Here is a 12,500-nt window from a genome sequence, read left to right on the forward strand (position 1 = left end):
GGTGCCTAGCATTCTATCGTTGGACGGTTTGGCAATAGATTTTTAAAGAAAAAAAAAGAGAAATACATTATTCCTTTAACGTGCTTGCCCATGAAGGTTTCTTTGGTGATTTTTTCAGGTAATATCTTCAGTTGCAGCGTATTTCTAGAATTGCACGCAGTAAAATCATGATAAGTTTGGCCGTTAATTTTTTGACAGTGTTTTGATGGAGTACGAACAGTAAGATGGACTCGCGAAGTTACTTTTATTTTTGTACAATTGGTCTCTCTGGAATCCGAAACATGCCATTTTAGTTTCTGGAGTGCGAGTTTTAAGTTAAATCAACTGGAAATATTATGAAGCAATCTTGACTCCAAATTGTGCAAACAGACCGTGTCATGTACAGTAAGTAAATAATGCCGTTTGATACACAGAGGTTCAAAACATGCATTCGTGTAACTTGCGATTTTATCAGCATCTCCTCCTGTTGATATATATGTCCTTTGTCTCATCCAGGAAACCAATATGCATCGGCTTTCATTGCCATTTGAAAGAACCAGCTATTTCGCTTTCAAAACATCAGGGAAGTTTGTGCCAAAGTACTTTCAACCACATGGCCACAGAGCTCGACAACGGAATCGCTAATTTCACCCTTTCCAGAGATTCAAACCCGATTCTGGACAAGTTATGAGATGTTTCGGATGGCATATCTCCATTTATACAAATAAAATCAAGTTGCACCGTCCACGGCATTGTAAGAACAAAAGGCAGCAAAATTTTTCGTACACTTATGGCGGATTAATCTCGAGGACTTCACGAGAGCTTCGCGCAATCACGATGACATTTTCACTTCCGGCGTTTCAACAGCAATTCAGATCACGAATTTGGTCGGCCAAAATTTGGCCGACCGTCCGGAATTCTTGAGAGACTTTTGGTCAGGCCCAATTTTAGCGAGCGACGACATAAGAGAACATATGGGCGAAGCTAAAAATGGGCCTGATCGCAGGTTACAGTAAACGGGAAGTCTTCTCCCATTCTGTGTTTTGTGATCATTTGGATTAGATACAAAGTATTTTTTAATCGTTTCAGTATGATTAGAGTATACTAAAATTTCTTGTCTGTTATCTACAGATGTCGATCAACTTGGGGAAGTTTTATGTTTTCATGACAAGCAGATAGTGTTTGCCGAATGTCGTAAACGCGATACTAAATCTCTCAATTAATCGAAAAACAACTCTCTTCAACAGCAAAGGTTTTCACGTGACGTTACAGTGGACATCCTCTGAGATCAAAGTTCTTTCTCTATTCGCCCTTGTCACGGTGGCCATATTGTCCCGAAAGACCAAAAAAGCTTTGTTTTACCACGCCAAGCCTCACCCCCATGTTTTCCACTGCGAGGCTTGGGGTGGTAAAACAAAGCTTTTTTGGTCTCCCGGGACAATATGGCAGCCGTGTGACAAGGGCGAATTGGAAATGCTTTCGTTTCTCTTTCTGGCCGCTAGTCACGTGAGTAAAATCGCTGTGTTACTTTCGTAGTAACCAATCACAACATCGAACTAAATGAGCCAATTAAGTGTAACGCAACGCTGATTGGTTGAAAATGAACCACGAGATTTTAAAGAAAGCCAATTACCAACCGTAGCGATACGAAAACAAAGCGTTTGCTGTGATTCGCCACTGTAATCACTTTGATTTTACGACATTTTATTGCACAAGTTAATACATGATTATTAATTTATTACTATTATTTTTAAACTTACGTTTGCTTTAAAACGTTCACTTTGATCTCCCATGTACGGTTAACCCTTTCAAGTTCTTTCTTCAACCTGCGCAGAAATATATCTACCATAAATCAGTGATGAAGAGAAGAAAGAGGAGGGTAAAGCTGCACTGTGAGAATGAAAAGATATACACTTCGCGGCCAACAAATTGTTGTAAGGAGCTTTGGTTCGAAAATCCTTGTCTTTTGTAACGATGATCGGCTTATACCTTTTTGTATAATAACAATTAGCCAGTATGAAAAATACCATAATACTCTTTGTTTTTCCCTCCTAAATTTTGTATAAGCATTGTTTTTATTCTCTCTTGGGACTTACAATGGTCCCAAGAGAAACTGGAAACAATGCTTCGGCGAAATTTTGGAGGGATAAACAAAGAGTATTATGGTATTTAGCATACTGGCTAATAGGGCGACCATAATACGTCACAATTATTCAAGATGCCCACCCCCCCTCCCCCAATAAATGTGCCCACCGTCCATTTATTTTGCCGGTAAAAAGGACTTGCTCACAAGAATAGCTACTTAATCACCTCTCGATTTCAGCTTTCTGTTTCTTCTCGAGTTTTTGTAGCTTTTTCAACATGTCAATATTTTCAGATTCTTTCACCTGAGGTTTCACCTAAAAACGTGGGCAAAATTACAAATTATTAATTGACATTTTGCGGCAAACGTCAAGCTAAAATATGCGTTTTGTCCAGAAAATTAATGCAAGTTGCTTGATTTGAGACCCCTTGCTTGATACGAGCAACCAAGTTCTCAAACGATACACATAAGTTGAAAGAGAATTATTATGGTTGTACGAAAAATAGAAGTTTGCTACTAATGCGACCCTTGGTAAAGGGAAATCAGGGTCACTTGACACAAGGTTTATCCGCGAAAACCACAGACCTCAAAAACTCACGTGACCTTACCCCGGTCACGTTATGTGTTCCTCGAAAGTTCCGAAAATTTTCGGGATCCCTTTGGGGTGTCACAATTTCCTCTGTATCTTATGTACGGACGGATTTAAAGCCATCACACTTCACAATCATTTTGCTTTTTGTCATTTTGGAAACATGTCATTGTCAAAACAAGCGAATGGCAGTTTCGTAAATGGCTTTTCGCGCCCGAAAAGTTTTCGGGACATTCGAGAACGGGAACCAGCTGAGCCGGAAAGTTTTTACCTTCTCGCGGAAAATAAATACGGCAGAGATCTTTAATTAGGCAACCGACCATATCTCGATTTGAAAATCTAAGTTCATAATCCGGTCAAAAAAAGAAACAGAGGCCATATATATGTTTCACGTAGTTTTCTAAATTTTGATTAATTTATAATTGCATCAGTCTGCAATCTGCAATGCAATAAACACTGGGTGAAAACGTTTCCGCCTTGTGTAGAGATAAGGAAAGGGACATCGCTGAAATGAAGACCCAGTTTGTTTGTTTGTTTATTTGCTTGAGCAGGTTGAAGTTTTGGCAGCTATTCAGCTGATGGGGACCTGCTATACCCACCCACCCATATACACACAGAGGACAGCCACAACACCAAGAACTTCATCCCCTACTCTTTTCGAATAGTGTGTGGGTTCTTTAACGTCCCACAGGGAACTAATGAACATGGAAGTTATTTGTGACTTATTCGGGACCTCCAGCTTATCATCAGTCGTCAAATCTAACCATTTGCGGATGTAATTCAAAGGCAGCACTTCCTCCTCAGTTATTTTAAGACCCTGAGTGTTGGTCCGGCCGGAGTCGAACTCACGACCTCCCGCATGGCAGCCCGGTGCTCAACCAACTGAGTGCATTACGAACGATAGCGATGACCATCTCACTTATCTGGACAATTTAAGCAATTGTCTCTTATAGACATCTGAAAATTTTCAGGCGGCTTCAACAGGGAATCGAGCCCATGACGGTGCAATGTTGTACCAACTGAGTTGTGAAGTCACTCAGTTGAGAGAAGGTCAATGGAGTGTTTTCGTTCATGTGACCAGCAGCCATATTTGCATACTAAAACAAAAGGAAGAATTTTCATAAGAATGGAGTTCAATTCCCAAAAGAATAAATCACTCCTCCAACATGGCCGCTGTTTCTTTGTTTCCGGCACTCCTCCAACATGGCCGCCGTGACGTCATATGAAAACACTATTGTTGGGCTCATGTGTTCCCGTGAAAGGGAAATTGCTTGAATTGTCCACGTGAGTGCGAGGATCAGTCTATCTTTCGTCTATAACCTGCGCTTCAAAATAATTCTGTAATGATGTTGCTGTCATCTTTCTCAGTTTACGTCCAGTCTGCTTGCTTAACGAACTTGCTTCTTGTTTTCAACTTCAAATTTTCTTAAAAAATGTATATCGTTTTGCACAAAGGGATTTTTGTTAACTTGGACAAGGAAGGCGTTCTATAAATAAATCTACTCGGGAAAGGGTACGGCTGACTTCTTCGCCGAGTATTGGAGATAGAGGCTCTCCTTGATGAGTTCCTGGTTCAAACAACTTTGATTATAAACATTAAACACTTAATGACTGGTCCCGAGGGATACACTTCATTTTATTTCCCGAGAATCTCGATGTTTCCCCCGAGGCGTAGCCGAGGGAAACTGTTTCCCGAGGGACCAGTCATTAAGTGATTTGTTATATAGCACAAAAAGAAAAACGTGCAACGGCAACAGCAACGGCGGTCGTCGGTCAACATTCGCGGGTAACAGTGCACTGTTACCCTCTGACGTCATAGATTTTGCACTGTTGCCCGCTCAGAGACTTTTGGCGGGAAATCGTTTTCTTGTTAGATGTCATGTGAACTCGAAGTAACCAATGAGAGGGCGCGCTGCTAGGGGAAAACTCAGCTATATAACAATATATTTTGTGCTTTGAAGTTATTTTCTTGTTTTCGCAGACGTTCCTTTTCACTCTTTGCCCCTCAAGAGTGCCACTTGGAGATTTTACTCTGTCTAACATCGAACGATTTGACTCGTCAATAGGGAATCCCTTAGGGGCGAAAGGGCTGGAAAGGGAGAGAGAAGCCTTTCGTGCAAGTCAACCCAAAGTAAAAAGAAACTGAAGCTAGGTTGAAGTTTATTAAATCCATCTGGCTTAAGGCAACCAATCACTGGGCAATTTACGGAGCCAGGGATTAATTTTCTCAGATCACTTCCGGGTTGTCGAACCCCCTAAAATTCTGAAATTGGTAATTCTCTTGCCCAACCGATGATTTCCCGAACTTTTATAAGTAGTCTGTATGTACCAAGTATTAAACTTGCTACGACCCAGTTTCATCATGTAGCCTTACCATTTGATAGAGCCTGGGCGCCAACGAGTCTGAGCCATACACTGGGCGCTTGTCAGAGAGCGAGCTTCTGATCACGTTGATGGGTTGAGTGAGTGCACTTCCGGTTGTGGACGATGCAGGAATGGATGACTTTAGGTACAGACACGTATGAAGTATGTAACGAAGTACAGTGCAAAGTGATGGTTAGTGTTAATACAATAAATTGTGAAAGCGTGAAAAGACATCTGCCTCCTGACTGATCTTGTCTCCTTGCTACTTGACGTTTTGCACGTCTTGCGTGCCTATTTCCTTGACTGGCTACTAGTGGACTGGCTGAATGAAGGGCAATTAAATGGCGTCGACGGCTTTTTCCGATTTTTTTCAATCTACTTACCTTCATGTTGCCTCTGATAATAAACTTCAGGACTCGTTGTTCTTTTTGAGAAATTTGCGTGGGTCTCATACATACGTTCATGATTTTAATTTATCGTGAAGACGTAGCTACAATTACACAGGGATCGTTTCAAAGACCAATATCCAGGATCTTAAATTTCTCACACAAAAAAAAGCTTTCACCGCTTGGTAACTTTCACGGGCTATTTTTCTCCCTCGTCCACCTCGCTAACGAATATACAAATACCTTTTTAATACTTTCGACTACCCACAGTCAAATTCCACTATTCGTCCGGCCTTGAAATTGAAGTTTTCATTTTTTTCCCCTTTCTCGGGGCTGATAGCGGAACACGCGCATTTTCACTGAATTCCAGATCTGCGCGAGAATGTGCAAGAGTTGGGAAAATGATTCACTTAATCGTTTTGTTTGAAAGTACGTCCGGGAAGTACTGATAGACCATATTCGTATTCCCAGTATTGGATTGGAACTAGCTTGCATAGGCTAATGCGGGGGAATATATTAAAAACTATTTGCATTTGAAAAGATTTCCCCGCATTAGCCTCCATCGCAAGCTAGTTCCAGTTCAATACTGAGAATACGAATATGGTCTATTGTGGCCTTTGATTTTGTGGTGATTTCGATTGACACGTAGTGCACGTAAGTCAGAGCAGGCGCCCTTTGATCATTTGAGCTTCAGGCAAAGCGAATCATGAACAAAATCACTTTGTAGACAACCATCCAAATAAATCAGTTAACCAAGTTCGATACCTGCATTTATTTTTTGCGATAGTGAACTTTTGTCAAAAACTCTATAACCTGAAATTTAGCACGTTCAGTCGGCAAATAAATCTAAAAAAGTAAGTAGCAGGAACCGACATCGTAATTGAGGAATCACTAAGTTCATAAGTTTTGAGGAACCACACATGCTAAACTACCTGACAAAAATAGAAGACTGGCTAAATGATCTTTCTATTGATGTCTTAAAAACGACTGCCTAAAAATTCACTTTCTAACACATTACACATTGACAAAACAATACCTCTTTCTCCTGCGATTCCATTTGCCTTCTTTTCTCTTCAAGAAGTTGCTGTTCTTTTATCTTTTTGTCATGGGATCGCTGCAGTTCTTCGACTTGTTTTCGCGATGCTGCCATTAACTGTCAGTGAAAATAACAATAATTAGCAACTATTCGCCGAAGTGAAGGTGGCTAGTGGTGATATTTACCAAGCCGCGAAGCGGAGAGGTAAATATCCACCACTCGCCACCGACACTGAGGTGAATAGTTGTTTTAGTATATCTAAAACAGTAAGATAACATAGCACAAAATGACGATTTTAACTCACTTATTACTGCAAAGATTACAACATTTTCGGGCGCAAATTCCGCACGAATTGCTTGAAGGTGAAAAGCAAAGGATATCCGGAGTTTGAGTAGCCAATCAGCGCGCGAGTTCAACGCTATCCACTGTTTGAAATTTAGTGTATACTAAAACAGTGGAAAGCGTTGAAGGCGCGCTCTGATTGGCTACTCAAACTCCGGATATCCTTTGTTATTAAAAACTGAACTACGAATATCAGATTTCCAGCCGGACACAGGCTATCAGTTCACATAACTGCTGTACCTGATATGGTCAATGAAACGCGTCGCGCAAAAAGCGAGCTGAAAACATTTTTACAGCTCTGAGAAACTATGGCCGACAAAAGCCGTTTGGGACCGGAATTGACCGTGGCAGAAATCAATGCTTTAGTCGACAATAGTACCCCCAGGAAGACCAAAGAAGAGTTGTTGATCCTGGAGTTTTTAATAAAACAATTATTCTACTCGGGCTGGCTGGAAATAAAATGATCATAACCAACTCGGCGCTTTATCTATCACTTCATATCCAGCGCGCCCTCGTAGAATAATTGTTCATTGTTATATCCCAAGACTTTCACTCAACGAAACGAGCACTGTGATTGGATGATTCTTGGTCACGTGCTCCTGATCAAATTCAAATGTATCTCGACCGGGATACAATTCCGCAGTTGTTGCCCGCTCCGGATGTTTTGCTGTGATTATTGAAGGAAAAATATATAACAAAGCACTTAATGTCTGGTCTCTCGGGAAACTAGTCAGTTTTGTTTTTCCTCGAGTCTTCATGTTTCCCTCGAATTCGTCTCGGGGAACATCAGGATTCTCGGGAAACAAACTAACTGTTTCCCTCGGGACCATACATTCAGTATACACTATTCACCTCCAAGCAACTCGCGCGCAAATTATCCACCACTAACCACCCACCCACCCTGAGGTGAATAGTTGTTAACTATTTTAAGTGTCAAGTGCTCTAACGCTGACTGGGGACACTATACATAGAAATCAAATCAGTTTAACCGTACCACAGAGCGAGTTTCAATCGAGTGTCTTAAAACCAAAACCAAAGTAATTACTTTGGCCAATCAAAAAGGACGGAGACAATCCGGTAAACCGATCAAAACTCGAAGTAATTACACCTAGCCGACACAAAGCGCGGGAAAATGTGCACGCGCAAGCCACGACTGGTTTCGGTTTCACTTCTGATTGGTTAAAAAAATGGTGCGAGAACTTTGAACCAATCACTGAGTGAAGTAATGCAAAACCAAAGCAATTCGCTGATTACTTTCGACACTCAATTGAAAACCGCTCTATCAAACATCGAGAAGAGCTGAGAAGAGAATCAACAAAATCAACCCATATTTGACGCTGAGTCTGGGAATCGAACCCGGGACACATTGGTGCGATGCGAGTGCTCTCACCACTGCGCCTGCGCTGCTCCCCTGAACAGGCAACCGCTAGTTACAAAATTAACGCACTTTGCAACTCGAAAATGCCCATGAAAGAAGTCGAACTCAACAACTTTTGGCCTGCTGGATATTATCACTGAACAAGACACGTGATAACATTTTCCTGACAAGAACTAGACGTCTACCTGCCCGAAGGCATGACACCGGCTTCATGGACGTTTGAAGGGATCTACCTCTTTTGTAAAGCCAACACAAACTGAGGCTCGCCCTAGAAGAAATGCAATTTTCGCAGACTCAAACGTGACATTGAAAGAACTCAAATCCAATTTCTCCACGTACATTTTTCTTCGTTTCCTGTATTTTGGCATCCATTTCACTCTGAAGTTGAAGTTTCTGTCTTTGCAGCTGTAAGAGTAAAAGAAAAACTAAACTCGTTAGCTTTTTATCATCGAGAGCGATACTTCGTGATTACTCTAGACGATGTCAATTAATTTTGCTCATCAATGGAATAGCTCTTGGAGTTGAAAGTACCCTGGAAGGAACTATTGAGCTACTTTTATCAGAATTATTTCTTATAAGGCCCGGGAAAACGCTTCCAACATCCGTTCTATTCTGTTGAACAGCGACTTTGAAACCCGTTGTTCACCACCTTCAACCGTGTTGAAACATGCTTCAACAACCATTCACATTTTTTTTTTTGCGAATGTTTCAACATTGTTGGGTATGCGCTTGCGCACTAATCGGTCTCCCTATGACGTATACATAGCAACAACCGCGGTTGCAGCCTGGGACTGAATACAAGGCCTCTCGTGAAGCTTTGTTGAATCAAATGTTAATGATGTGTTGAAATCGTTTGCCTACCCCAAAAGTCAATAGACCTTAGTCATAAATGGCGGTCACATTTATAATTCTTTTGTCCAAGTGCAAATTAACCTACCAAGCCTCATTTTCGAGCAAAACTTCTTCTCAATTCACTGTATCGTATCGAGGCTTAGTAGGCTAATTTGCACTTATACAAAAGAATCATAAATTGACCTCCATTTATGAATAAGGTCTATATCGTTCAACATCGTTCAACAAAATCGATTGGATGTTGAAGCAAATGTTGGAGCCGTTTTCTCGGGCCTTTAAGCTTTGTATTGCACGCAGAAATACCTCAACCAGTTTCTATGACCCCGAAGATCCCACGATGGTATGATCCCATGCCGTGTAAGAGGGAATCAATTAATCAATTCGGGAGAAAAAAGATTAAAAAAAGAAATTAAATACAACTTTCAAAATTTATTTTAGTGCTTCTATATTTGTTTTGTTTAACATTCCACGCTCAAATGAGGTTTCGTATAGTCAATGGAAACGGAGGAGTTTTTTTTATCTTCTCATATTTTAAAAAAAACTTACGTGTTATTAGTCGTAATACCCTGCGAGCAGAGTCTCTTTCGATCTTCCTAGATAAGTCGGGAAGAGGAAAGAAGACTCTGCAAGCCGCCTCCACATTTCGTATTGAGCATACGTTAAAAAATCAAACCCTTCGGGAGTCAGTCACGCGTGACTAGTAACCGCAAAACCACAAAAAAAGAAACAAACAAACAAACACAAAATAGCTTTCTCAATTCTGGCAAACTAGTTTCTGTAACCGACATACGGAGGAAATGCTCATGGGAATTTAGACAGTTAAAAATCGTCACGCTGTTTAAATTTAAAAATATAGATTACGCGTGGCGATTGATCACGCGCACCAATTAAAAAACAGGTTTGACAAGTCGAAACTGGATTGACTCATCAATTTCTTTGGATGAGCGGCCAATCAAAGAAAGTCATCCCGACTTATCTAGGAAGATCGAAAGAGATTCTGCTCGCAGGATATAGTCGTAAAAGCATGTTAACTGGTTGAATTTTGTTTAAGGACCTTTACATCATTTTAAATTACTTGTTTTATTTGTTTTAAAATCTTTTAAAATAAGTATTGCCTTCAAGGCTACAATTGTAGCCTTGGTGAGTTGAAAAGAATGAAAAGTCCTTGTCCTTTCCAAAACAGATTTGTACATGGAGAGTCCACGACGCTTCGAGATTGAAACAAAGCACAAAGCAACACAGAATTGCCTTACCCTTTCTTGTAACAAAAAACCCTTCACAATAGACCAATTTCGTTATATTGAAATTCAGTCCTGAACAAAAGGCATCATCTCGAGACTCGGGGGAATAAATATAAGGATTAGTATGAGCTTATTCCACAGAGCCTCGAGATGATGCCAATTGTTTAGGACTGAATTTTAATACATCGAAATTGGGCTATTCCATTAATTTACAACCAGCCATTCAAACTAGTGTTTTACTGCAAATAAAGATCCCAGTCTGAGTGTCGGAGTATGCTTTAGTACAGTTTATGTGGCAGGTTAAAATTCTTACAAGAACAAGGACAGTATTGTGATCCACTTTTTCGCGATCTTCCGACATGAAGTGTGTAGATTCTTCATCAAAAGGTATTATATTCTGAGGATAAGAAGCTTAAAATGGTTAACATTTTACTTGACATCATTAGGTTGATGTATGACTCTAAAAGGAGCACTATGATTTAAGAATTTATCCGCAAGAACTACTTGCCCTAGGACAATTCTTAGACATAGAGAGGGACAAATCACGGCAAAGCGGTTTTCAAAAAAAAAGTTAACAATTTACTTCCCGTTTAGTTTAAAAAATTAAAAATAAATTCTTGCAGAATTCCAATTTTATTAACAACACCAATGACTTACGTTTAAGCGATAAAAACAAGAAAGAAATAAGAGTGCAAACAAGTCTTTGTCATTCCCTTTTATCTACATGACAGGAGGGCCACCAACGGAGAAGACGCGCGCGAACACGGCAAATTCGTATAATTTTCCCTTTCGCTTAAGGCCAGTGCCTATCCGGCTTGCTTAGAAGAATACGACTGCTCCGCAAGTTAAAAAAGAAACTCGTCGGTGCAAAAATTTCTCAAAATTCAAACTTTTGCGCCACTTAACACATGGCATGCAATTAAACGGAAAACAGCATGTTAAAACGAGAAATGGAAGAGGAGAGGATCATCGCAATTAGATTAGAAACTCAAACGTAATATTAATTTAAACACGAAGAGGCACTACAAAAGGCGTGGTGCCTCAGGCATATGCGGATGATTCGTCAATCCACCGCGCGCGCACAAAGAGCTCTGTGATAACTTGTGTAAGGGCCGATTTACACGATACGATTTTGATAATGAACAAAACAAAGGACCAAACCTCCTGAGTATTATCACACGATCTGTATTGGGAAAACAAAATGTACAAGCGAAAAAGGTCTATTCATGTCACCCTCTCTAGTTCTTTTTGCTACTTCAAGAATTTCCTAGATTTTTCTAAAGTTTCTACTGTAAGGCTCACGATGGAGTACACGTCCACCGAAAAGAGTTCAGTTTTACAAGTTACAAGTTTCATCAAAGTAGCAGTTTTAACAAAGATTGCAAGTTTTATCAAGGTCGTACACCCAAGCAACAATCTTCAACCAGAAAGGATTCTAGTTTCAGTGCAAGGAGCAGAACTGAGTTTTTACTATTATAGTTCCAGTGACTTTAAAACGGTTTCCAAATTGGTGTTTGTAATCAAGGAAGAAGAATAAATTTACAAACTGTTACAGCAGTTTGAAAACCGTTTTAAAGTCACTGGAACTATAACTTCTTAGATTGTGCGTCTTCGTGTTTAAGCGGGATTCGAACTCATGATCGTATGATTTAAACTTGAAGTGCCAGTTGACCAACTCTCAGCTAACTTGATAGCTCAGTTGGGTAGAGCAAATACAAGGCAATCGCACAGTCACTTATCTAACTACGATGATTTTGCTAATTTTTATTTCATGTATTCCGCATTTATGAACAAAATATAAATATATTTGATTCAAGCTTAAAGCACAAGAGTCTTAACAAACCTCAGCTTTGAAGTTGTTCCTCTCTTGTTCAACAGTTAACAGGGCATCAGAAAGATCTTTCTTTAACTAGGAAAGGAAAAATATCAATGCTATCATTATCTGTCGACTGCCGTCGAGAACTTAGTCGCACTGAATAAGTGTAACCTTTATTTTGTCATTGCGAGCCCGAGTCTAAGAAGCGAAGCTAAGGCCCGTTTCAAACGTCGAACTTTACATGTGCCGAATCTAATGCAAAAGAGCGAATACAATAGATTTTTCTCATTTGCATTAGATTCAGCACATATAAAGTTCGACGTTTGAAACAGGCCTAAGTGACTGCGACTAAAATGTTTGAATACCGCGTTGCTTATTTCCGGCTGACGGTAGCTTCTGAAGAATGAAGTCTGAGATATTTTTACTCAGCTCTG

At 40.2% G+C, this 12,500-nt stretch overlaps 1 protein-coding gene across 4 annotated transcripts in view; it reads right to left on the bottom strand.

Moving 5' to 3' along the window:
- Nucleotides 1-12,500, bottom strand: part of LOC138012686 (uncharacterized protein C10orf67, mitochondrial-like) — a 48,527-nt gene that overhangs the window by 13,026 nt on the left and 23,001 nt on the right. Inside the window, exons 8-14 of one of the 4 annotated variants that reach the window (XM_068859531.1) lie at nucleotides 12,094-12,159; nucleotides 10,564-10,647; nucleotides 8,497-8,562; nucleotides 6,438-6,554; nucleotides 5,026-5,154; nucleotides 2,290-2,378; nucleotides 1,740-1,805 (exon numbers count right to left, since the gene is read on the bottom strand). In XM_068859531.1, the coding sequence (XP_068715632.1) occupies nucleotides 1,740-1,805; nucleotides 2,290-2,378; nucleotides 5,026-5,154; nucleotides 6,438-6,554; nucleotides 8,497-8,562; nucleotides 10,564-10,647; nucleotides 12,094-12,159 (617 nt within the window). The remainder of the gene's footprint in view (nucleotides 1-1,739; nucleotides 1,806-2,289; nucleotides 2,379-5,025; nucleotides 5,155-6,437; nucleotides 6,555-8,496; nucleotides 8,563-10,563; nucleotides 10,648-12,093; nucleotides 12,160-12,500) is intronic. The other 3 variants (XM_068859533.1, XM_068859534.1, XM_068859535.1) reach the window with 3 other exon arrangements.

Source organism: Montipora foliosa, chromosome 8 (assembly GCF_036669935.1).
Source record: "Montipora foliosa isolate CH-2021 chromosome 8, ASM3666993v2, whole genome shotgun sequence".
Lineage (NCBI taxonomy): Eukaryota > Metazoa > Cnidaria > Anthozoa > Scleractinia > Acroporidae > Montipora > Montipora foliosa.